The 24,663-nt window shown below is 39.5% G+C and overlaps 1 protein-coding gene and 1 long non-coding RNA gene across 2 annotated transcripts in view; one reads left to right on the plus strand and one right to left on the minus strand.

The window, feature by feature from the left end:
- LOC100565839 (acyl-CoA dehydrogenase family member 11) overlaps window positions 1–21,613 on the plus strand; it is a 33,911-nt gene extending 12,298 nt beyond the window's left edge. The window contains exons 3-15 of the mRNA XM_062980808.1: window positions 4,050–4,282; window positions 5,325–5,424; window positions 5,530–5,647; window positions 6,086–6,228; window positions 9,376–9,516; window positions 9,830–9,924; window positions 10,372–10,471; window positions 10,576–10,716; window positions 15,780–15,872; window positions 15,969–16,076; window positions 17,343–17,514; window positions 18,640–18,706; window positions 20,195–21,613. Of these exons, the coding sequence (XP_062836878.1) occupies window positions 4,050–4,282; window positions 5,325–5,424; window positions 5,530–5,647; window positions 6,086–6,228; window positions 9,376–9,516; window positions 9,830–9,924; window positions 10,372–10,471; window positions 10,576–10,716; window positions 15,780–15,872; window positions 15,969–16,076; window positions 17,343–17,514; window positions 18,640–18,706; window positions 20,195–20,321 (1,638 nt within the window). The 3' untranslated portion in view covers window positions 20,322–21,613. The remainder of the gene's footprint in view (window positions 1–4,049; window positions 4,283–5,324; window positions 5,425–5,529; window positions 5,648–6,085; window positions 6,229–9,375; window positions 9,517–9,829; window positions 9,925–10,371; window positions 10,472–10,575; window positions 10,717–15,779; window positions 15,873–15,968; window positions 16,077–17,342; window positions 17,515–18,639; window positions 18,707–20,194) is intronic.
- LOC134299017 (uncharacterized) overlaps window positions 1–24,663 on the minus strand; it is a 252,780-nt gene that overhangs the window by 55,498 nt on the left and 172,619 nt on the right. The window lies entirely within an intron of this gene.

Consider the following 24,663-nt stretch of genomic DNA (forward strand, 5'->3'; position numbering starts at 1 on the left):
AGTATTGGGATGTATTCAATGAGAAAGAAGCCGAAAAATTACCCCCACATAGACCTTATGACTGTGCCATTGACTTGGTGGAGGGGGCCCCGATCCCGCGAGGGCATCTCTACTCCCTGACTGAACCAGAGCAAGAAGCTCTCAGGGAATTCCTAGAGACAAACCTTCGCAAGGGATTCATCAGACCCTCTCAATCCCCAGCCGCCTCCCCAGTGATGTTTGTGAAGAAGAAGTCAGGGGAACTACGCTTGGTGGTGGACTACAGAGCATTGAACAATATCACCAAGCGGAACAGCTATCCCCTGCCCTTAATCTCGGATCTACTGGATCGGCTTCGAGGAGCCAAGGTTTACACCAAGCTGGATCTTCGGGGGGCTTACAACTTAGTTCGCATCAGGGAAGGGGACGAGTGGAAGACCGCCTTCCAGACCAAATTCGGATTATTTGAGTCCCGAGTTATGAATTTCGGTTTATGCGGAGCCCCCGCAACGTTCCAGCATTTTGTCAATGACATTTTTCAGGACTATCTAGACAGGTTCTTGATAATCTACCTGGACGATTTTTTGGTGTTTTCCAGATCACAATCAGAACATGAGAACCACGTCAAAATGGTGTTACAACGATTGCGGGATCATGGACTTTATGCCAAGCTGGAAAAATGCGCTTTTGATCTACAAGAGGTAGATTTCCTTGGTTACCGCATCTCGCCTCTAGGGCTTTCCATGGATCCAGCCAAAGTTTCAGCAGTATTGGAATGGCGGGCGCCAACTAACAAGAAAGAGGTGCAGCGTTTCTTGGGGTTCGCGAACTACTACCGCAAGTTCATTCCAGATTTTGCCCGCTGGTCCGACCCCATCACTAGCTGCATCCGTGGAAAGCAGCCTTTCCGCTGGACTGATCAAGCAGAGAAAGGGTTCCAGCAACTAAAGAAACTATTCACCTCCCAGCCAATTCTACAGCACCCAAATCCTGGAACCCCTTTTGTGGTGCAAGCGGACGCCTCTGATGTGGCAATTGGGGCTGTACTCTTACAACCGGTGGGAGATCACCTCCACCCCTGTGCCTTTTATTCTCGTCAACTAACCACACCAGAGAGGAATTACACCATTTGGGAAAAAGAACTACTGGCCATAAAGGCAGCCTTTGAAACTTGGAGACATTGGCTAGAAGGGGCCAAATTTCCCATTGAAGTCCACACTGATCATCGTAATCTAGAACATCTAAGAACTGCCCGCAAACTAAATCAGAGGCAGCAACGTTGGGCTTTATTCTTTGAACGTTTCAACTTCCAGATCCATTATGTGACCCCAGCCCAAACCAAGCAAGCAGACGCCCTGTCACGTAAACCGGAATACGCTGCAGGACGCAAGGAGACCTTTGAATCCCAACTGCTACAACCTGAGAACTTTGCCACGCTCACGGTGGGGAACACCAAATCCATTCCCATTGGTTCAACTTCCCCTACTCCAGGACCCATCTGTGCTCAAGAAATCAGGGCTAGTCAGCAAGCAGATGCCTGGGCGCAGGACCAACTTCGCCAAGGTCTGCATTTCCCCTTTTCGCTTAAAGATGGGCTGCTCTGCTATAGAAATCATGTTTATATCCCACCCGGACCGGGCAGGGAAAAAGCGCTTCGTCTGTGTCATGACTGCAAACCAGCAGGACACTTCGGACTATTTAAAACTATGCATTTGATCCTAAGGGATTTTTGGTGGCCCAAGATCCGCAAGGATGTGGAAAAATATGTCAACACCTGCCCAGTATGCCAGCGCTCCAAGATACGAAGGGAGAAGCCCTCAGGGCTTTTACACCCCCTTCCTACCCCATCTCGCCCATGGGAAATAATTTCCGCGGATTTCATCACTGACCTACCACCTTCCTGTGGATTCACCACGATCTTAGTGGTGGTGGACCTATTCACCAAGTTAGCCCATTTCATTCCCTGCGAAGGCCTCCCCACGGCCAAGGAAACTGCGGATCTATTTCTTCAACATGTTTTCAGACTACATGGATTGCCCAAGAGTTTAGTCACAGACCGTGGATCTCAATTCACCTCTCGTTTTTGGAAGGCACTACAAAAACTATTGGGCATAGACTCTCGCTTATCTTCAGCTCATCATCCCCAAACAGATGGGCAAACGGAGCGCACCAATGCCACTTTGGAGCAGTATCTTCGCTGTTATGTAAACTATCAACAGGACAATTGGGCTTCTCTGTTACCACTGTCTGAGTTTGCCTACAACAATGGAGTTCAAGCTTCTACAAAAGAAACGCCGTTCTTTGCAAACTACGGCTTCCATCCACGTTTCTTTCCCCCTGTCATTGAAACTTCAGAGGTTCCCGCAGCAGAGGATTGGCTGCAGGAACTCACAGCGGTGCAACAACTTTTGCTCCAGCAACTGGACCAAGCCAAGGAGGACTATAAACGCCACGCTGACAAACATCGCCAGCCGGGCCCCGAAATCAAGGTAGGAGATCGGGTTTTCCTGTCCACTCGCTTTCTGCCCTCCCACCGCCCTTGCCGGAAGTTAGATGCCCGTTTCATTGGTCCCTATCCAGTGGTGGCGCAATTAAACCCCGTGACTTTCAAACTCCAACTTCCGCGTTCAATGCGCATTCACCCAGTGTTTCACCGTTCCCTGCTCCTTCCGGCGGATGGTGTGCGACCTGATACAGACCAACCGGCCCCCCCTCCTGTTTTGATGAATGGGGAGGAGGAGTTCGAGGTTGAGGACATTTTGGATTCTCGCTTTCACCGCCGCCGCCTACAATATCTCATTGACTGGGTGGGTTTTGGCCCTGAGGAACGCTCTTGGGAAGACGCCTCCACAGTCCATGCTCCTGATCTAACCCGTCGCTTTCATCAGACCTATCCCACCAAACCGCGACCTCGCGCCTCGGGGAGAGGGCCCCAGTTTGGGAGGGGCCTTGAGGAGGGGGATAGTGTGATGACCCATGGGCCTTGTAGTCCTGCTCAGGACATTGTAATTCCTGATGAAGATGAAAACTTGGGTTTTTTACCTTCCCAGTCTGAACTGGATTCCTCTCAGCCAGATCTTTCCCAGGCAGATCTGGGAACCTTGCACCTGCAAGAAAGTTGTCTCCCAGAAGTATGTCAAACAAGCCCAGAGCCTACTTCTCCCGTATTCTTGCGCCGGGAGTTTTGTAAACAACAGAGAAGTTTGGATTCAGCTTCGCGCAGGAGTGCGAGGATTGCAGCTAAGAATGTGGCCAATTAAGACTGCTTCTCGTGAGAATCTTTGGGGAGTCTCACATCTGGTCTCAGAGTTAGCTTTCGGTTCTGATTCCCAGAGAACTGCTTCGGCGGGAAAGCTAGACTCTATTTAGGTGTTTTACCCGCGTAGTAACTTCGCGGAGTCAATTCGTCAGCCTACGGAGCGAGTTGTGTCTGGACAGCGCGCTCCGGTTCAAGCCTCGCTCCTGCTCAAGCCTTGCCTTGCTATCCAGCCTTCGCCTTGCTTCCCAGCCTTTGTTTATCTACGGACTTTGCCTTGTTTCCCAGGATCAATCCTTGCCTTGTTCCACGGATTTATCAAGTTATTCCACGGACCTTGTTCTTGTTCTTAGTTACCTTGTTCCACGTTCAAGCCTTGTTTCAAGTATCAAGTTATTTCCTAGCCTCGCTCAAGTTTCATGGACTAAAGGACCTTGTCATCTCCCCTCACTTTGCTTGGCAAAGTGAGTGTTTCGGTTATTGGATTACAACTTTGGACCTTAATATTTCTTATTGGACATTGCTTTTTTGGACTAATTCTGACCTTTCCTGAAAGGTCTAATTCTGGACTATTTTCTACACTTGGTTTTATTAACTTTATATATTCCTACAATAAAGATATTAGATAGATTCTGGCCTCTGTGTATGGTTATTGGTGCTCTGCAGCCTGGGTCGTGACAATATGTAATAGCATATTATTTGCTTTATGTAATTAAGATATATATAATATAATGATATAATGGAATAGAATAAAATGCAATACTATATATATGTAAAATAATGCTAACAGTCCATCTCATTTCCTTCCTGGCAGATCTTTCGGGAGGTTAGTCTTGACCTGGATCGGTTTGGGGCTCGAGTCACGAAGGAGATTGACTTCCTGGGCCGTGAGTGCGAATTACATCCCCCCAGGCTCCTTACTTTTGACCCTTGGGGTCAGAGGAAGGACCAACTCCTGACCTGCGCAGCCTGGAAGCAGATGAAGAAGGTGGCAGCTGAGGAAGGCTTGGTTGCTATGGCCTATGAGAGGAAATACGCTCAATGGAGGTGGGGGAATCCACCCCTATTCTAAGATCATATATATAATGTAATATAATACGAGGGTTATCCAGAAAGTAGATTACGTTTTGGAATTAAAAATGAACAAAGTATAGGAGAAAACATTTACCATATGCAGTTGAAAGCCACACCCAAATACCTCTTCTCAACATAGTCACCATTCAAATCTAGGCACTTACCATAGCGATGAATGAGCTTTGCAACTCCTTCCCCACAAAACTCTGCTGCTTGCATCCTCAACCACTTGTTTCCAACAATGGGGGTGTGGCTGGCAATGCAATGTTTTGGCAATGCGCAGCTGCGGAAAGGGGTAACTGGCTGGTTGAGGACACAAGCGGCAGAGTTTTGTGGGGAAGGAGTTGCAAAGCTCATTCATCGCTATGATAAGTACCTAGATTTGAATGGTTGACTATGTTGAGAAGTGGTATTTGGGTGTGGCTTTCAACTGCATATGGTAAATATTTTCTCCTATACTTTGTTCATTTTTAATTCCGAAATGTAATCTACTTTCTGGATAACCCTCGTATAATATAATATAATATAATATAATATAATATAATATAATATAATATAATCATTCTATATAAATATAAAATATTTCAAATATTTAAAAAATTCAAATATTTTTAATTCTAAAATTTTAAATTTTAAATATTTTAAATATCAATTTTTAAATTTTTAATGTTTTAAATGTAAACTAGTTTAAATTTCAAATATTTTTTAAAATCCAGATTTCAAATATTTGAAATTTCATTTTTTCCAAACCTTTAAGTTCTAAATATTTTAAATGTCAAATAGTTTAAATTTAAAATATTTTAAATACGTTTTACATTTCAAATATATATTTTTAAAATCAACTTAAAATATATCAAATTTCAAAGATTTAAAACATTACATTTCAAATATTTTTTTAAATTCAATTTAAAATATTTCAAAGTTCACATTTTTGAAAATTTTAAATTCTAAATATTTAAAATGTCCAATGGTTTACAGATTTTAAATTTCACATATTTTTCAATCCTTCTGTCAGCCGCCTTGTCCAAATCAGCAAACTCTTCCTCTTTGCGGCTTCTTCGGGCCTCTTCAGCTGCCCTTTAGCCATGACCGATGGGGCCGCCAAGGTCATTGAGGTCAGAGGATCAATATTCATCTGTTATTATTATTTAATACATTGAATTTTGTGGAATATTTCCCTCAATAATGTATATATATTATACATATTTTAAATTTTTTAGTCCTTAGGTATCCCCCAGCCCTTGGAGGATGCCTTCTCCCACTTGACCTCTCGTGACCCCCAAATGTTCTGGACCTCTGGACAATGGATGACTGAGAGAAAAGGGGGCTCCGACGTGGGTAAGAAGATATACCTATATCTATACTGATTATCTCATCCATGTTGTGACCACAACTGAACACTGCTTCTGTCTTTCTATCTATTACAGTGGTTCTCATCTGTGGGTCCCCAGATATTTTGGCTTACAACTTCCAGAATTCCCAGCCAGTTTACCAGCTGTTAGGATTTGTGGCAGCTGAAGACCAAAATACCTGGAGACCCACAGGTTGAGAACCACTGATCTATTAGCTGATCCTTTCTATATGCTTCCCTCTTGTGGCTACATCTGAGCACTACATCATCCATCTATTAGCTCATCTTTACTATCTCTGTGCTTCCCCCTTTTGGCCATATCCCAACACTGCATCCGTATATCTATATCTATTAGCTCATCCTTCCTATCTATCCTTCATTCATATCTCCCTATCTCTCTGTTCTATCTCTCTTCCTTCTTGCAGTCGGGAGCACGGAAACCATTGCCAGAGAGCAGTCTGATGGAACTTATAGTCTTCATGGCTTCAAATGGTTCACTTCGGCCCCTGATTCGGATGTGGCCTTGGCCCTGGCCAGGATCATGACCCCACATGGAGCGACCAAAGAGGTCAGAAGATCTTATTATATTAGTATTATTAATAATATAAATGTAATTATAATGATATAAATATAATAGTTGTAACAATGATATAAATATAGTATATACAATAATGATCATATATAACAGTAAAGATATAAATAATAAAAATGATAGAAGTATATAAATATAATACTGATGATAGAATAATAATATAAATAAGATTAACATAAATATAATATAAATATAATAAATATAATGAAGATTTAATAATGGAAATATAATAATATCAATCAGCTCCCCTTTGACTATCAACTTAGTACTGAAACTGTGTTTGGCTTGGATTGGGGCCTCTGACTTCTGCTGATGCTCAACTTTCGACTTGTTACTTCTGGGCTTTAGTGGAGACTTTTATTTTTGTTTTATTTTCAGATTTTTTAAATTTTTGTATTGTACACTAGCTTGGGGACCTGGCGGTGCCCATTTGAAAAAGGCATTGTTTGCCCATGTTTCAAGTGTAGCCTAGATCCAATGTCAGCTGGGTTCAGTGGGTGTACTACAACTGCCATATGCAAGTCCCATCATCCATCCTCCTCCAAACAGCGCCAGGATGTAGAGTGGGTAATAGGAGGTCTGCGTACCAAGTTTGGTCTTGATCAGTCATTGGTGTGAGTTGCAGTGGTTTCAGGAAGTGAGTGAAGGTACTGTAAATCCCATCATCCTTGGTCTGTTGTCCCCCAAACCTCAGGAGGACATAAAGTGAGTCATGTGAGGTATGTGTGCCAGGTTTGTTCCTGATGTTTCATTGGATAGAGTAACAGTAGTCTGTGGGAGATGAAATGTTTGAAAGTACTGCAAATCCCACCATCCATGATTCATCCTTCTCCATACCACATCAGCGCATAAAGTGGGCCACATTGCATCTGTGTGCCAAGTTTGGTCAAGTTCCCTCAGTCGTGGGCGTCATAATGGTCTGTAGGAGGTGAATTGGGTGAAGGTACTGTAAATCCCATAATCCTTACTCTGTCCAACCCTAAACTGCTCACATACAAACATTTACTTTTATTATAGAAGTTATATAGATATAGATAGAAGATGTAGATAGATATAGATAGATGTGTGTGTGTGTGTATGTATATATATTGTGGAGACTTCTCTTAATTTTCTCACTGGCCCATGTTTATCACTGATTTATCACTTAGCGAAATGTACTATTTAATTGATGAGACTCTACAAAAATTGGTTTTGAATGTTTTTAATGCTTAATATTTATTTATGTCTTATTTCTGAACGTTATTGTGATTTGTGTGATTCCTGTCTTGTATTTTATGTTAAATGTACTTTAATTTGTATTGTATTCTGTTGTAAGCCGCTTTGGGTCCCTTTAGGGAGAAAAGCGGGATATAAATAAATAATTATTATATAATTATATAAATATGATATTTAAAGAAATATCACAAATGCAGTAATTTTGATATATGTATTGTAATCCTAATGGTATGAATGAAATTATTAATATACCGTATATAATCGAAGATAAGTCGAATTTTTCAGCCCTTATTTATGAGCTGAAAAAGCCTCCCTCGGCTTATAATCAGGTCAAGGTCAAGGTCAGCAACAGAGCCTGCAGGCTATTGCTTGCAATATGTGATCTATTTCTCTCTTCTCCCTTATCAGTGTGTTTTCTTTTGCAAAGCCTCCCTCGCTCTTAATCAAGGGAATGTTTTGAAAAGAGAAAGACACCCTTGCAAGTCAGGAATAAAAATATATATTCATTAATCTTATGAAAGCATTTTTCCCTGAAATATTTGTTAAACTCTACTACAGATATATAGACATTAACCCCTTGCAAGCTTTTGCCATCTCTATGTACCTTTATATGTGTATCTATCTATATACATTAATTTTATATATGAATTTCCCATCATATGTTTGCAGGTCTTTGCAAATCCTTTATACATATAGATTCATGTACCTGTGTATCTGTAGCCATACATATACATTATTTTTATATATGAATTTACCCTTATATGTTTGCTAGTCTCTGCAAATCTATATATATAAAAGAGTGATGGCATCACGGCGACCGACAAAACAACAAAACTACAGGCCCCCCAACCTCGAAATTTGACAACACTACCCATCTTCCATGCCTCTAGGTTGATACAACAAAAAGAAAAGAAAAATAAAGTCCTAATTAGAGGGAGAGGAATAATTGCTTTTATCCAATTGCTGCCAGTTAGAAGGCTAAGCTTCTCCAACTTGGTCTCCTAGCAACCCAATAAAAATAATAAAAAACACTAAAAATAATTAAAAACACTAAAAGATTAATACAATAAAATACTATAATAACAGAAAATAACTAAAAATAATACAAGAAAATAATAAAATATAATAAATAAAAAGATAACTTACAATAAAATTAATTAAAAAATACAAATAACGTCAAATAAAAATTACACAACCATTTTTAACCAATACCACCACCACTTTGCCACAGCAACGCGTGGCCGGGCATAGCTAGTATCTATATAAAGAGAGATGTCTGGATAGATATGAATATATTCTTACCTACCTATATATAGGGCTTGCAAATATTACAGGGGGGAAATGAACACACATACACACAGAGGGGATTTGCAAATGTTTCAGGAGGAAATGCATATGTGAAATTACTATCTATAATTATAGATCTATATCTAGCTCTGCAATGTTTATATAAGCATTGAATGTTTGCCTGTTACTATGTTGGAAGCTGGCCTGAGTCCCCATGGGGAGACAGAGTGGGATCCAAATGAAGTTTTTATTATTATTATTATTATTATTATTATTATTATTATTATTATTATTATTAGGTTATTGTTGATACCATATTGTTTTTGTTGCCCCTACATTTCCACTTATAGAGCTAGTTTATTGTTTTTCTTTGAAATACGGTAAATATTCAAAAACATTTAACCTACTGATGCCTCAATTAATAAAATTTTATTGGTATCTATTTTTATTTTGAAATTTACCCATAGCTGCTGCATTTCCCACCCTCGGCTTATACTCGAGTCAATAAATTATCCCAGTTTTTTTGTGGTAAAATTAGGTGCCTTGGCTTATATTCGAGTCAGCTTATACTCGAGTATATACGGTAATAATAATAATAATAATAATGACCTCCTTTTTTAGGGCCTCTCCTTGTTCTATCTCCAATTATTGGATGGCGAAGGGAAGCGAAATGGGATGGAGATCCGAAGATTGAAGGATAAACTGGGGACGAGGCAGTTGCCGACGGCTGAAATATTATTGGATGGCGCCAAGGCCTTGCGGGTGAGTAGATTATATTATTTAGGTATTATATTTATTATTATATTTATCATGATTAATTTATATTATAATATTATGTGTATTATATTATTATATTTATTGTTATTATATTTATTATATGTGTTATATGTATTATGTTTCTAATATTTGTTATTATATGTATTATCATATTTAATATATTTGGAATTATATTTATAATATTCATCATTAAATGTATTATCATATTTACTATTTATCATATATTTATTATTACTATTACTATTATTATTATTAATAATAATAAGATGAATCTCCAATATATTCTTCTGATTCCCAGATCTCGCCCGAAGGCCGCGGCGTGCCCTCCATCGCCGCTATGTTGACCATAACCCGGATCTACAATGCTATCTCCGCGGCAGCTGCCATGAGGAGGTCGGCACCATCTGAGGGTCCTTCTAAACATGATCATACATAGAATGAGAAATATAATACTAAATATGTAACGAGAAATATAATAAATTATTATAACAATCCTAAATAGAATAATCAATTTTACAGTACATGTAATGATAAACATGATAGTAATAAATATGATAATGAAAATAATAAATATTATAATCATTACTATTGTATTCTTTTTGTTTTCTTTATTATAGTTACAGTGTTATTATATCATTAGTATTATATAGATTATAACATTAATTATTTTATTGTATTATCATACATTATTATTATTATATTTACATAACAACAGAGCACACATGCACATTAGTCCGAGTGTCTGGGATTCGTCTGTGAATATCGGGCTCTTCCTAAGGGCCTAGGATTATATATTGTTATTATAATATTGTGATTATCATTATTACTATTTTCCCACAGAGTGACCCACTTGGCTAGGGACTATGCCACCAAACGGGAGGCCTTTGGGAAAACCCTGAATGATCATCCACTTCATGTGCAGACTTTGGCCCGGATGGAGGTCAGTGGAGGGGGAGGAGAGGGCATTTAGTCCCATTTCGACACAGTTGGAAAGCCCCCCCCCCCCACACACAAGTAATCTATTCTATCCTCCTCTTCCTCCAGGTCCAGTCACGGGGCGCCTTCTTGCTGCTGATGGAGACGGCCCGGCTCTTAGGGTTGGAGGAGGCCAAGATGGCTGATATGAGAGAGCTCCACCTGCTCCGCCTCCTGACCCCCGTCCTCAAGCTCTACACCGCCAAACAGGTCAAGGATCATTGTCATCTAATAATAGAGTCAAAGATACCAACAGGGCCATTCCAACAACAACAACAATTTATATATATATATATATATATATATATATATATATACACACACACATACGTACATACGTACATACGTACATACACATACACTCATGATACCACAAAGACAAAAATATAGAGTTATGAAGATGCCACAATGGCATCTTCATTATTATTGCTATTTCATAAAGACACCACAATCTCCATTCAAACAACAACAGCAACAATAACAATGTAATCCTAGAGTAGGAAGAGCCCACAAGGATATTTCAATGATATATATGTATATATATATATACACACACACACACACACACACACATACAATACATACATATATAGTTATATATACACACATACATAGATATACACACATATTATCTAATATTATAATATATAGTAATAAATATAGAATATAATATAAAATATATTTATTTATAACCCGCTTTTTCTCTACATATGGAGACTCAAAGCAGCTCACAACTAAAATAATTCCAGTACAACTTAAAATATATACAAATACTAAAACAGCATTAAACAACATTAATATTAAAACAAACCATGTTAAAACCATCAAAGCATATAAAATCATTATAATGGAACAACATAACATTATCTATATATATAAAAGAGTGATGGCATCACGGCGACTCACAAAACAACAAAAGTACAGGCCCCCCAACCTCAAAATTTGACAACACAACCCATCATCCACGCCTCTAGGTTGATACAACAAAAAGAAAAGAAAAATAAAGTCCTAATTAGAGGGAGAGCAATATTTTTTTTATCCAATTGCTGCCAGTTTAGAGGGCTAATCTCTGCCCACTTGGTCTCCTAGCAACCAGCCAAGGGACAGCCAGGGTTCAGTTAGGGGACAGGCAGATTAAGGCCTCTTCCACAGATTATCTAATTTGCACTGGATTATATGGCAGTGTAGACTCAAGGCCCTTCCACACAGCTATATAACCCATTTATAATCTTATATTATCTGCTTTGCACTGGATTATCTTGACTCCACACTACCATATAATCCACTTCAGTGTGCATTTTATACAGCTGTGAAGAAGGGGCCTCATATAATCCACTTCTAAGCAGATAATATAAGATTATCAATATACAGTAGACTTTCACTTATCCAACATAAACAGGCCGGCAGGATAAGTGAATATGTTGGATAATAAGAAGGGATTCAGGAAAAGCCGATTAAACATCAAATTAGGTAATCGTTATACAAATTAAGCACCAAAACATATTATACAACAAATTTGACAGAAAAAGTAGTTCCATGCGCAGTAATGCTATGTAGTTATTACAGTAGAGTCTCACTTATCCAACACTCGCTTATCCAACGTTCTGGATTATCCAACGCATTTTTGTAGTCAATGCTTTCAATATATCGTGATATTTTGGTGCTAAATTCATGAATACAGTAATTACTACATAGCATTACTGTGTAGTGAACTACTTTTTCTGCCAAATTTGTTGTCTAACATGATGTTTTGGTGCTTCATTTGTAAAATCATAACTTAATTTGATGTTTAATAGGCTTATCCTTAATCCCTCCTTATTATCCAACATATTCGCTTATCCAATGTTCTGCCGGCCCGTTTATGTTGGATAAGTGAGACTCTACTGTACTGTATTTACAAATTCACCACTAAAATATCACAATGAATTTAAAACACTGACTACAAAAACATTGATTATGAAACGGCAGACAGCGTTGGATAATCCAGAACATTGTATAAGCGAATGTTGGATAAGTGAGATTCTACTTTAATATGAAATAATTACTGGGATAGAATAATGCAGAACAATACAATCTCTAAAACCAGGACAGTAAATAAACGGGAATTCCACACAGGAAACAATCAGGGCCAGCTAACACCTCCCAACAAAGTATTCCCATCATCAAAGTCTGGCAAATCCTCTGTTTTCTCAGGGCCAAAGACAGTAGAAGCACATAAAATATAGCAAACACCACCACTCTGAGAACAAGGTAATTCCAGACAGGAAACAATCAGGGCCTCCCAACAAAAAATTCACTCAGGGAGGAAACAGCCAGGCTTTAAAGTTGCAAGGCCATTACATCCTAATCATTTTTCCTAATTGCAACATTCATACTTGCCTCCAACAGACAAAAAAACCAATCAGTAATATTTTATATTCACAACCTTTAGGAAATAATATCCCCTGATGGCGCAGCATGTTAAAGCGCTGAGCTGCTGAACTTCTGGACCGAAAGGCCGCAGGTTTGAATTGGGGGAGCGGAGAGAGCCCCCACTGTTAGCCCCAGCTTCTGCCAACCCAAAAGTTCAAAAACATGCAAATGTGAGTGCATCAATAGGTACTGCTCCGGTGGGAAGGTAACGCCGCTCCATGCAGTCATCCCACATGACCTTGGAGGAGTCTACGAACAACGCTGGCTCTTTGGCTTAGAAATGGAGATTAGCACCAACCCCCAGAGTCAGACATGACTGGACTTAACATCAGGAGAAAACCTTTACCTTTACCTTAACTACCACCAATTCCTCAATACTTTATTTCCCATACCACCATACTTCGCCACAGCAACGCGTGGCCAGGCACAGCTAGTATGTAATATAAAATAATATACTGTAACGTAACAACCTAACATAATAATGTCCTCTAATATAACTCATAATATATAATATAACATACATAATATTGATTTATTTATTATTTAAACTTATATGCCACCACTCCCCTAGGGTTCGGGGCGGCTTACAAGAAAGGCTAAAATCTAACAATTTTAAAACATCTTTAAAATATCTTAAAAAAAGAAAAACATCTTAAAAACACTCCCCCAGGGCTCGGTGTGGCTTGCAAAAACAAGCTAAAATCTAAGCAATTTAAAAACAGCAATAACAGAGATCAATATGATATAATAGAAGATAAAATCATAGAATTAGATGATCTCCCCAAAGGTTATCTAGTCTAGCCATCTTCTGCCTTCATGCAGCAAAAGCACAATCTAATCCCTCCCAACAGTGGCCATCCAGCTTCGGTTTAAAGGTCTCCACCACTCTTGGAGGCAGAGAGTTTCACTGTTGAACAGCTCACATACATCTATATATATATATATATATAAATATTCTGTCCACTTGTAGGACCGAGTTAACAACAAAACCCCTGGACTAGATGCCCCCAAAATTGGCCACTATACACCAACACATCCAAGGTATGTCCTTCACTCAACCCCCCTCCCCCAAAAAACTGGATTGGCCTATATCTATTTTTCATCCCCCCCCCCCCCCCCAAAAAAATAAAATCCCTTTTCGGCCCGAATGGTATGCTTCCCTCTGTTTCCTTTTACTCTCAGCACTTGCCCTTAGGAGGGGAGACTGTTTTTACAGCTGATGGGAGAGCCTGGCACGTGGAGAAGAGCAGGTAGAGAAAGAGCCAGCTACCAGGGCTGTTCTTCTTGGAGGGGCTTCCCTCCCTCCTTGCACATACAGGAACACATAGACCTCTAATTAGAAAGCCGGGGGGAGGGGTGGATGAGGAAGAGCCATTCTCCCCCTGGTTGTCAGACAGAAAGGTAGGCCCTGCCCCCTTTAGGCCCCGCTCACTTCGTGTCATAGCAACCCTCTCAGCCACAACGGCACCTGGGGGATAGGCAGGGTTTACTTAGGCCTCTTCCACACTGCCTATAAAATACAGATTATCTGATTTGAACTAGATTATATGGCAGTGGAGACTCAAGGCCCTTCCACACAGCTATATAACCCAGAATGCCAAGGCAGATAATCCACAGTATCTGCTTTGAACTGGATTATCTTGAGTCCACACTGCCATATAATCCAGTTCAGTGTGGATTTTATACAGCTGTGTAGAAGGGGTCTCGTATAATCCAGTTCTAAGCAGATAATATAAAATTATAAATATCATATATAATAATTAAAAGGTAAAGGTTTTCCCCTGACGTTAAGTCCAGTCGTGACCGACTCTGGGGGTTGGTGCTCATCTCCATTTCTAAGCCGAAGAGCCGGCGTTGTCCGTAGACACCTCCAAGGTCATGTGACGGCATGGAACACCGTTACCTTACCGCCAGAGCAGTACCTATTGATCTACTCACATTTGCATGTTTTCGAACTGCTAGGTTGGCAGGAGCTGGGGCTAACAGTGGGTGCTCATTCCGTTCCCGGGATTTGAACCTGGGACCTTTTGGTCCCAAAGTTCAGCAGCTCAGTGCTTTAACACACTGTGCCACCAGGGGCTCCACATATAATAATTACTGTGGTATAATAAAACAATATAATATCTAAAACCAGGACAGTAAATAAAGAACAACACACTGAAAATGGGAATTCCAGACAGGAAACAATCAGGGCCAGCTAACACCTCCCAACAAAGGATTCCCCCAGGGAGGAATCAGCCAGGCTATGAAGCTACAATGCCATTAAATGCTAATCAAGGTGACTAATTACAGCATTCAATCTTGCCTCCAACAGACAAGAGTTCTTTCTCTCACACTGGACATTATTCCACAGGTATGTAAACCACACTTGCCTGGCTGCTTCCTACCTAGGGAAATACATTGAAAGTGAACAAAACCTGGCTCCCAGCATTAAAAAAAATCTCTAAAACCAGGACAGTAAATAAAGAACAACACTCTGAAAACAGGAATACACTACTGGAGGGATTTGAGATGACTGACACACCATAGTGGGAGTTCAAGTTTATCCTACAGCCAGAGACCACACTGAACCCCAGCAGTGCTGCATCTAGACCAAACTTGCCCAACATAACAGACTTTAAGTACTGATGGAGTTTGTAGGCATTAACCAGGCATGATGTGGGTTGCAGTTCACACAGAACCTTATGCATACTGTACATATATACAAGCATATAACATATATTAAATACCACCACTCCTCTTCACTTTTTTCAAAACCAGCAGACTATGCCACAGGAATGTGTGGCTGGGCACAGCTAGTTATATAATAATATATAATATAACAATATCATATCATATCTGCCTCCTGTTGTGTCTTGTAGGCAGTTGCGGTGGCCTCTGAAGGCCTAGAGTGTTTTGGAGGCCAGGGCTTCATGGAGGACACAGGGCTGGCGGCGATCCTCCGAGATGCCCAGGTGAGGAGAATAATACTCATAATAATAATAGTAATACTAATACAAATAGAAGAGGGAAGCCCTTTTCCTTATTGTATTTTCTCTGCCGCGCATCAGGTGCTGCCCATTTGGGAAGGGACCACGAACATCCTCTCCCTTGATGTCCTGCGCTCCATTCACAAAAGCCACGGAGACGCCATGCAGGCCTTTCTCTCCAGCGCACAGGTAATAATAATAATAATAATAATAATAATAATAATAATAATGATAATAATAATGTATGTAGACATTGTGGGCCTTCTTTAAGATAGGGAAGTGGGTTATACTATCATCAATAATAATAATAATAATAATAATAATAATAATAATAATAATAATAATAATAATAGAAGGAAATGGGGTATATTATAATATAATAAATATTATAACAAATAATAAATATAATATACATAGATTGGCACACTGGGTCTCAATTAAGAGAGGAAAGTGAGGTAATAATAATAATAATAATAATAATAATAATAATAATAGACTGGTTCTCAAGATTGGAAAGAGATGTATAAATAATATTCATAATAGTAAATATACAGACAAACATAGACTGGGGCACTGTGGATCTCAATTAAGAGATGAAAGAATAATAATAATAATAATAATAATAATAATAGAGGGAAGACATCTTAAGCACAAAGAACTGCTTTGGATCTCCATTAAGAGAGGGAAATGGGTTATGTATATTATACTTATTATTTTTATTTATGTATCACTCCTCATATATTGTGCATCTCCATGCCTTCAAGACCCCCTGATCGAGACCCCATTAATTTGAGAGAGTTTTCTTCTTGCAGGGATAACCCCTTCCATTGACTAATAATAATAATAATAATAATAATAATAATAATAATAATAATAAATAACACAATATGCGGATTTAAAGATCGAATTGCAAAGACTCTGGCACAAGCCAGTCAAGCTGGTCCCAGTGGTGGTCGGCACACTGGATGCAGTGCCTAAAGACCTAGGCCTGCACTTAAACACAATCGGAGCTGACCAAATTACCATCTGCCAGCTGCAGAAGGCCACCTTACTGAGATCTGCACTCATTATTCGCCGATACATCACACAGTCCTAGACACTTGGGAAGTGTCCGACGTGTGATCCAATACAACAGCCAGCAGGGTGTCTGCTGTGGACTCATCTTGTTGTGTTTCAAACAACAACAACAACAACAACAACAATATCTCGATTATAGAATTGTGCTTTTCGATGTATGTAGGCCCTATTTATTGTGGGTGCCTTTTGGCCATGATCGTAATAGGATTCTATCATCATCATCATCATCATCATCATCAGTTATTATATAATTTTAAAAATAAATTATTATTTCATAATGTTATTATCATTTATTATATTGTTAGTTTCATTTATTATATCATAATATTATTATTTCATTATATTATTGTTATTTCATTATATTATTATAATCATCAGGCTAAGATGGCATCCGCTCTGGGTTCCCCAGACCTAAAAACATCCGTTCAAGTAGTCCAGAAATCCCTCCAGAAACTCCAGAAATTCTCTGAGGAAATGGGACCCAAAGAGACCTCTGAGGCCCAGATGGCAGCCAGAGACTTCGCCTATTCGCTTGCCTTGATCTACGGAGGTAAAGAGGGAGAATGGAAAATTATTCTATTATTATTTATGGAATATCATGGATATTATTTAAAATTATTACAATGGAATATTAGTTCTAGTTTAATCTTTATTAGTATTATTTAAGATTATTAAATTGGAATATTTAGTTCCATCTTATAAGATATATTATTTCTTAAGCATACCGTGTTTCCCTGAAAATAAGACTGTGTCTTATATTAATTTTTGCTCCCAAAGATGCACTTGGTCTTATTTTCAGGGGATGTCTTATTTTTGCATGAAGAAAAATTTACATTTATTGTTGAACAAAAAAAATGAACATTTATTATATACTGTACAGTAGTTGTCATCACAAACCAGCATAACGAGACAAACTGAATCCTATCAAGAATTTCTTGTTACTATGTGCAACAATCTATAGTATGTACATTTACCAATCCTGCATGCTCTGGTGTTCTGTTCGGCAGGCATGCTTCCAAACAAAAAAACTTTGCTAGGTCTTACTTTTGGGGGAGGCCTTATATTTAGCAATTCAGCAAAACCTCTATTAGGTCTTATTTTTGGGGAAATGGTATTTAGTTCTAACTTAATATTTATTATTATTACTATTTAATATTATTATATTGGAATATTTAGTTCCATCTTATAAGATATATTATGTATTATTCATATTATTTAAGATTATTATTTTGGAATATTTAGTTCTATCTTCTCACGTATATATTTATTTAATATTACTGAATTAAAGTGTTTAGTGCTGTCTTATAAGAGATAGAAGGAAAGAAGATTCTCATATGATTTAATTGGGATATTTAGTGCCATCTCAATGTTTATTAAAGGAGACATATTTATATATGTAGTATATTATTATTATTATTGGTGATAGAATTCAAGGATTGTATATATGCAGTATGTTATTATTATCATTACTGGCAATTGAATCCATGGAATGAATATATGCAGTATATAAACAATAATAATGATGATGACGATGACGATGGCTGGGATCCAAGAACTGTATATATGTAATATTATAATAATAAATAAAGCCCAGCCAATTCCCATCCCCATCAAGACCGAGAAGAATGTATTTATTGACAGAACCTTATTTCTTTCCCATTCTTTCCTTCGAAAGGAGTCCTGCTTCTGGAGCATGGGGCAAGGACCAAGGCCTCTTCCGCAGACATCGCTGCAGCACAGAGGTATAGAATCAGAATCATAGAATTGGAAGAGACCATTCAGGGGGCCATTCAGTCCAACCCCCTGCCAAGAAGCAGGAAAATCGCATTCCAAGCACCCCCGGCAGATGGCCATCCAGCCTCTGCTTAAAAGCCTCCAAAGAAGGAGCCTCCACCACACTCCGTGGCAGAGAGTCCCACTGCTGAACAGCTCTCACAGTGAGGAAGTTCCTCCTAATGTTCAGGTGGAATCTCCTTTCTTGTAGTTTGAAGCCATTGTTCTGCATCCTAGTCTCCAGGGCAGCAGAAAACAAGCTTGCTCCCCTCCTCCCTATAACTTCCCCTCACATATTTATACATGGCTATCAAGTCTCCTCTCAGCCTTTTCTTCTGCAGGCTAAACATGTCCAGCTCTTTAAGCCGCTCCTCATAGGGCTTGTTCTCCAGACCCTTAGTAATTTTCATCACCCACCGCTGGACACTTTCCAGCTTGTCAACATCTCCCTTCAATTGCGGTGCCCAGAATTGGACACAATATTCCAGGTGTTGTCTGACCAAGGCAGAATAGAGGGGTAGCATGATTTCCCTGGATCTAGACACTGTACTCCTATTGATGCAGGCCAAAATCCCATTGGCTTTTTTTGCCATCGCATCACATTGTAGGCTCATGTTTAACTTGTTGTCTTCGAGGACTCCCTTCTTTGGAGGCTTTTCACACGTACTGCTGTCGAGTACTGCTGCCCAAAAGAAATATAAAGAAATAAATCATCATCATAATAGAGGCTAGAGAGCATCAGATTTACTTCAGCCCAAAACTTCAATTTGTTGAAGGAATTAAGTCTAGGAAGGCTTTCATCCAAGATTTTTTTAGGCCTCAAGTCTAACTTGAGTGAAGGATTCATTCCTCTCAGACTTTTAGAATATCAGCATTACTTGCCCTCAAGCTTCATTTAAGTGAAGGATTCAAGCCTAGGAAAGTTGGGGAGGGAAAAAGAGACAGAAAAAGATGGAGGAATATCTCAGAATTCAATAGCTCATTGGGCAGCTATTTTGTTTCCATGGGAAGAGCCAATTGCTGCCTGAGACAAAATGGCAGACGCTCTATTTCCTTCTCTTAGCTAAGGGCCACCATTTTCTTTCCATGGGAAAAGCCAATCATTGCCCGATACACAGTGGTGGCTGCTGTATTTACTTCCCTCAAATTGGGAGGAGAGCCGTTTTGTTTGGGGAAAAGACAGAACTATGCGACAAAATGGCGGCTGCTCTATTTACTTTTCTCAAGCTAAGGACAGCAATTTTGTTTTGGGTGAAAAAACCAATCGCTCTCTGAGATAAAATGGCAGCTGTTCTGTCTGTCCTTCTCAGGTTGAGAGGGTGGACTTTTTTTGGGGGGGAAAACACAGATCGATGAGATCCAATGGTAGCTGTTCTCTTCCCTTCTCTCAGGCGGAGAGGGCAGCTATTTTGTTCAGGCACATTTTCTTCCCCATCTTTCCTTTGTTCCATTCCCAGGTGGTGCCTCCTCCAAGACCTGTGCCCGGTGTCCCGAGCGGAAGAAGCCGGAGCCTACAAAATGGCCGCTGCCACCATGGACACTACTTTGGTTTTTGAGGGACATTCCCTTCACAGAGGGACATAAAATGGACGCATGAACCCATGTGAAGGAGAGGAATTATGCTAAAGATTAGATCAGACATTGAATTTAAAGTTAAGACATTTGTGGATGACATGGTGGTTATTACAGAAGATCCTATAAAGAATATACCAAATTTGATGGGAATAATGAGTAAGTATGGAAGTGTGGGAGGTTTTAAAATGAACAAAGAGAAAATGATGTTTTTAACTAAAAATCTTTTAAAAATAATATTGATAAACTGGAGAGCATTTCAGCATGGAAGGTCACAAGGAAAATTAAATATTTAGGAGTATGAAAACTAATAATAATTTATATCAAGATAACTATGGGAAGGCATAGAAGGAGGTTGAAAAAGACCTGGATAGATGGCAAAGGAGTCAATTATTCCGGTTAAGAAGGATAGTTGTGCTAAAAATGATTTTACCAAAAATGCTGTTTCTATTTCAAAATTTAAAAATAATTAAGAGAGTGAAGGTTTTTGAGAAATGGAGAAAGGATGGTTAAATGTATATGGAATGGAAAAAAGGCTCCCAACAAAGAATTCCCACAGGCAGGAAGCTGTAAAGCTTTGAAGCTACAAGGCCATTCAGTGCTAATCAAGGTGGCCAGTTGCAACATTCACACTTGCCTCCAGCAGACAAGAGTTCTTTCTCCCACCCTGGATATTCCACAGATACATAAACCCCACTTGCCTAGTTTCCAACAAACTTCACAATATCAGGATGCCTGCCATAGATGTGGGCAAAACGTCAGGAGAGAATGCTTCTGGCCATACAACCCGGAAAACTCACAGAAACCCAAGACTAGAATTGCATATAGAAATCTAATAGATGCGAAAGATAGAGGAGGATTGGTGCTCCCAGATCGTAGATACTATTATGAAGCTGCACACTTTTGTTAGCTATAGGACTGGATTAAATAAAAAAATCAAGCTTTACTTAGTCTAGAGGGGCACAGTCTGAGATGTGGCTGGCATGCCTAACTATGGTGTGGAAAAGAGAAGGCTAACAAAGATTTTAGTAGACATCCAATAAGAGCTAACCTTCTAGTGATGTGGGAAAGATACAAGGAAGTGATGGAGCAGAAAATCCCTTTACGGCTGCGCCCTTTGGAAGCAGTGTTAAAAACCAACATACAACGAGGAACTGAAAACTTATAAGGAATATCCAATTGAAGAAAAAGGGCAATAGAAACTAAAAGGGAGAGAAAAGTTAGGGATCAGTGACTGGTTTCGTTATCATAAATTACACAATGTATTTAGGAAAGACAATAAAGTTGGGTTTGCCAAAAGGAAATCGGAGCTGCAAATTATTTTGGGGAAAGAAAACAAAGGATTGATTTCCAGGTTATATAAATATATTGTAGAATGTAACCTGGAAAACAACAGAATAAAAACAGTAATAATTTCCTGGAAGACATAGAGGAAAATATAGATTTAATAATAATAATAATAACGTGGTGGGGGGGCTTAGCTGCTCCAATGATGACTGAGGGCTGTGCTGGCGGTAGTGTAACTACCGGCAGGTCCAACCAAGCCAGAGAGGCCTCAGCTGAGGAGCACAACCAAGAGCACCTAACCCATTAGCATTATGGAGAATCAAACCCAAACGAAGTCTATACTGGCTCGGTCGTCGCCCAGGATAAAAAGGACCGCGGTGGATGCTGCTGATTCTGGACATCCATCGACAAGTGGGCTACGGAATCATCAAAACCCAAATGAACAGTCACAGAAGCGGCAAAAATATACAATGCCAGAAAACCGCACAATTATGAAATGCTACTACAAATCTGAACCTCAAAGGCGTGGCTACCAAAAAAGGATGCATCAGCTATGGAAACAAGCGTACCCTGACTCACAGATAACAGAACCCCGACTGGCTGACCAACGAAGATTCATAATCAGAAACAAAGTGTTCAGTGAAGTTGAACTCGAAGAAATCCAGAAAATTTGCAAAGTAGATTACCATCAGACCACAGCACAGACAGCAGCAGAGACTCCAGCAACACTTGGAATGGTGGAACAGATTGAACCAGAAGAAAGTGTGGAGTTTTTGCAAGAATTTGAGGAACCAGCACTTGAAACATCTGTTGAACCACCAGGAACCTTGACAGCAAGACAACAAGAGCTCAAGGATAAGATCATGGCTCATGCTGCAGCAAATGCAATAAGACAGCGGCTCCCAACTCTAAAAACAGTGCCCAAGAGACACCTGGTGCCTCTCATGAAAGATGTGAATGCAGCACTCTCCACTGTCCAAATAACATCAATTGAACAAACAAACCAGTATGCCTACAGTGCAGCAGTGATAGTAACAGAAGAGCTTGGGCTCCTACAACCAAGGCAGCCCCAAAGAAAATCGACTGGAAAACCAAAGTGGAAGGTCAGGCTAGAGTTGAAAATCAAGAAACTTAGATCAGATGCAAGTAACCTGAAAAATATGAAAGAGAGGAAACTGAAGAATGACAAAATCAAGCAATACCTGATCCGAAAGTACTGGCTGAACACCAGAAAAATTGAAGAAGCTTTGGAAATCGTGAAAGAACAAATTACAGCAACAGCCAGAAAAATTGAAAGGGATGAAGCCAGAATCATCCAGTACAGACAAAATCAACTGTTTCAATCAGACCAAAGACGGTTCTACCAGAGTCTGAACCAAACAACAGACACAGTAACCATAAAACCAGAGAAAACTGCAACAACAAAGTTCTGGAAAGAACTTTGGGAAAATAATAAAAACTACAACAAAAACGCTGGGTGGATAAAGGAGTTTGAAGGAAAATTCTCACAGAACAAAATGGAACTGATGGAAATAACAACTGAAATGATCAGCAAACGAGTGCAAAAAGTCAAGAACTGGACATCGCCTGGTAGTGATCAACTTCATGGATTTTGGCTCAAACATCTGATTAGTTTACATGGAAAAATGGCCCAACAATTCAATGAGATGCTGCAGAAAGGAAGTATCAGTGAATGGCTAACAACTGGAAGAACATACCTGATACAAAAGGATCCAGCAAAAGGAGCAGCACCAGGAAACTATAGGCCAATAACGTGTCTGCCCACTATGTTTAAACTACTGACTGGCATCATAGCTGACAGAATTCAAGACTATCTTGAAGAAAAAAACATCTTGCCAGATGAACAGAAAGGCAACAAACGGAAAAGCAGGGGCACAAAAGACCAGTTATTGATTGACAAAATGATTCTGGAGAACTGTAAGAGCCGAAAAGCTAATCTTCACATGACGTGGATTGACTACAAAAAGGCCTTTGACTCACTCCCACACAGCTGGATCATCAAGTGCCTGGACGCCATCGGGATTAGTAAAAACGTTGGCACCTTCATTGAAAACATGATGGAGCACTGGAAAACTGAACTGTTTGTTGGAAATGAAAGTTATGGACTTGTCAACATCAGGAGAGGAATTTTCCAGGGAGATTCATTGTCCCCTCTGCTTTTCATTATTGCCATGATCCCTCTGTCAACAATCTTACAAAAAACAAATCTCGGCTATCAAATATCTAAGAATTCTCACAAAATTTCACATTTGATGTACATGGATGACCTGAAGCTATATGGGAAAACGGAAACTGAAATCCAGTCTCTGACCAACACTGTCCGAATTTTTAGCACTGATATCAACATGGAGTTTGGTTTGGACAAATGTTCGAGAGTGGCATTGAAGAAGGGAAAAATCATTGAAAGTGAGGGCATAAATATGCCCAATGGCCAAACAATAAAGTGTCACCAGCCAGAGGCCCATAAATATCTGGGCATACTACAGCTGGACAACATCAAGCATGAACATGTGAAAACTGTGGTCAGCAAAGAATACACACAAAGGGTCAGAAAAATTCTCAAAAGCAAGCTCAATGGAGGCAACACCATCAAGGCCATAAACACCTGGGCCATACCTGTCATAAGATATACTGCTGGCATTATAAATTGGACACAGGTGGAACTGGACAATTTGGACAGAAAAACAAGAAAACTCATGACCATTCATCATTCACTGCACCCTCGCAGTGATGTTGACCGGCTATATCTGCCTAGAAGATCAGGGGGCAGAGGACTCTTACAAGTAAAGCAAGCAGTCAAAGAAGAAGAACATGCCCTGGCAGAAGATGTACAGCAAAGTGAAGAACCTGCTTTGATTGAAGTCAAAAATCAGAAACTCCTCAAAACACAGCAGACAAAAAACCAGTACAAGAAAACCGCACTACAAACTAGAGCTGACAGCTGGCACAACAAAACACTGCATGGAAAGTTCCTTGACAAAATTGAAGGAAAAGCTGATAAGGAGAAGACCTGGCTCTGGCTCACGAATGGGACCCTGAAGAAGGA

The sequence above is a fragment of the Anolis carolinensis genome, chromosome 4 (assembly GCF_035594765.1).
Source record: "Anolis carolinensis isolate JA03-04 chromosome 4, rAnoCar3.1.pri, whole genome shotgun sequence".
Lineage (NCBI taxonomy): Eukaryota > Metazoa > Chordata > Lepidosauria > Squamata > Dactyloidae > Anolis > Anolis carolinensis.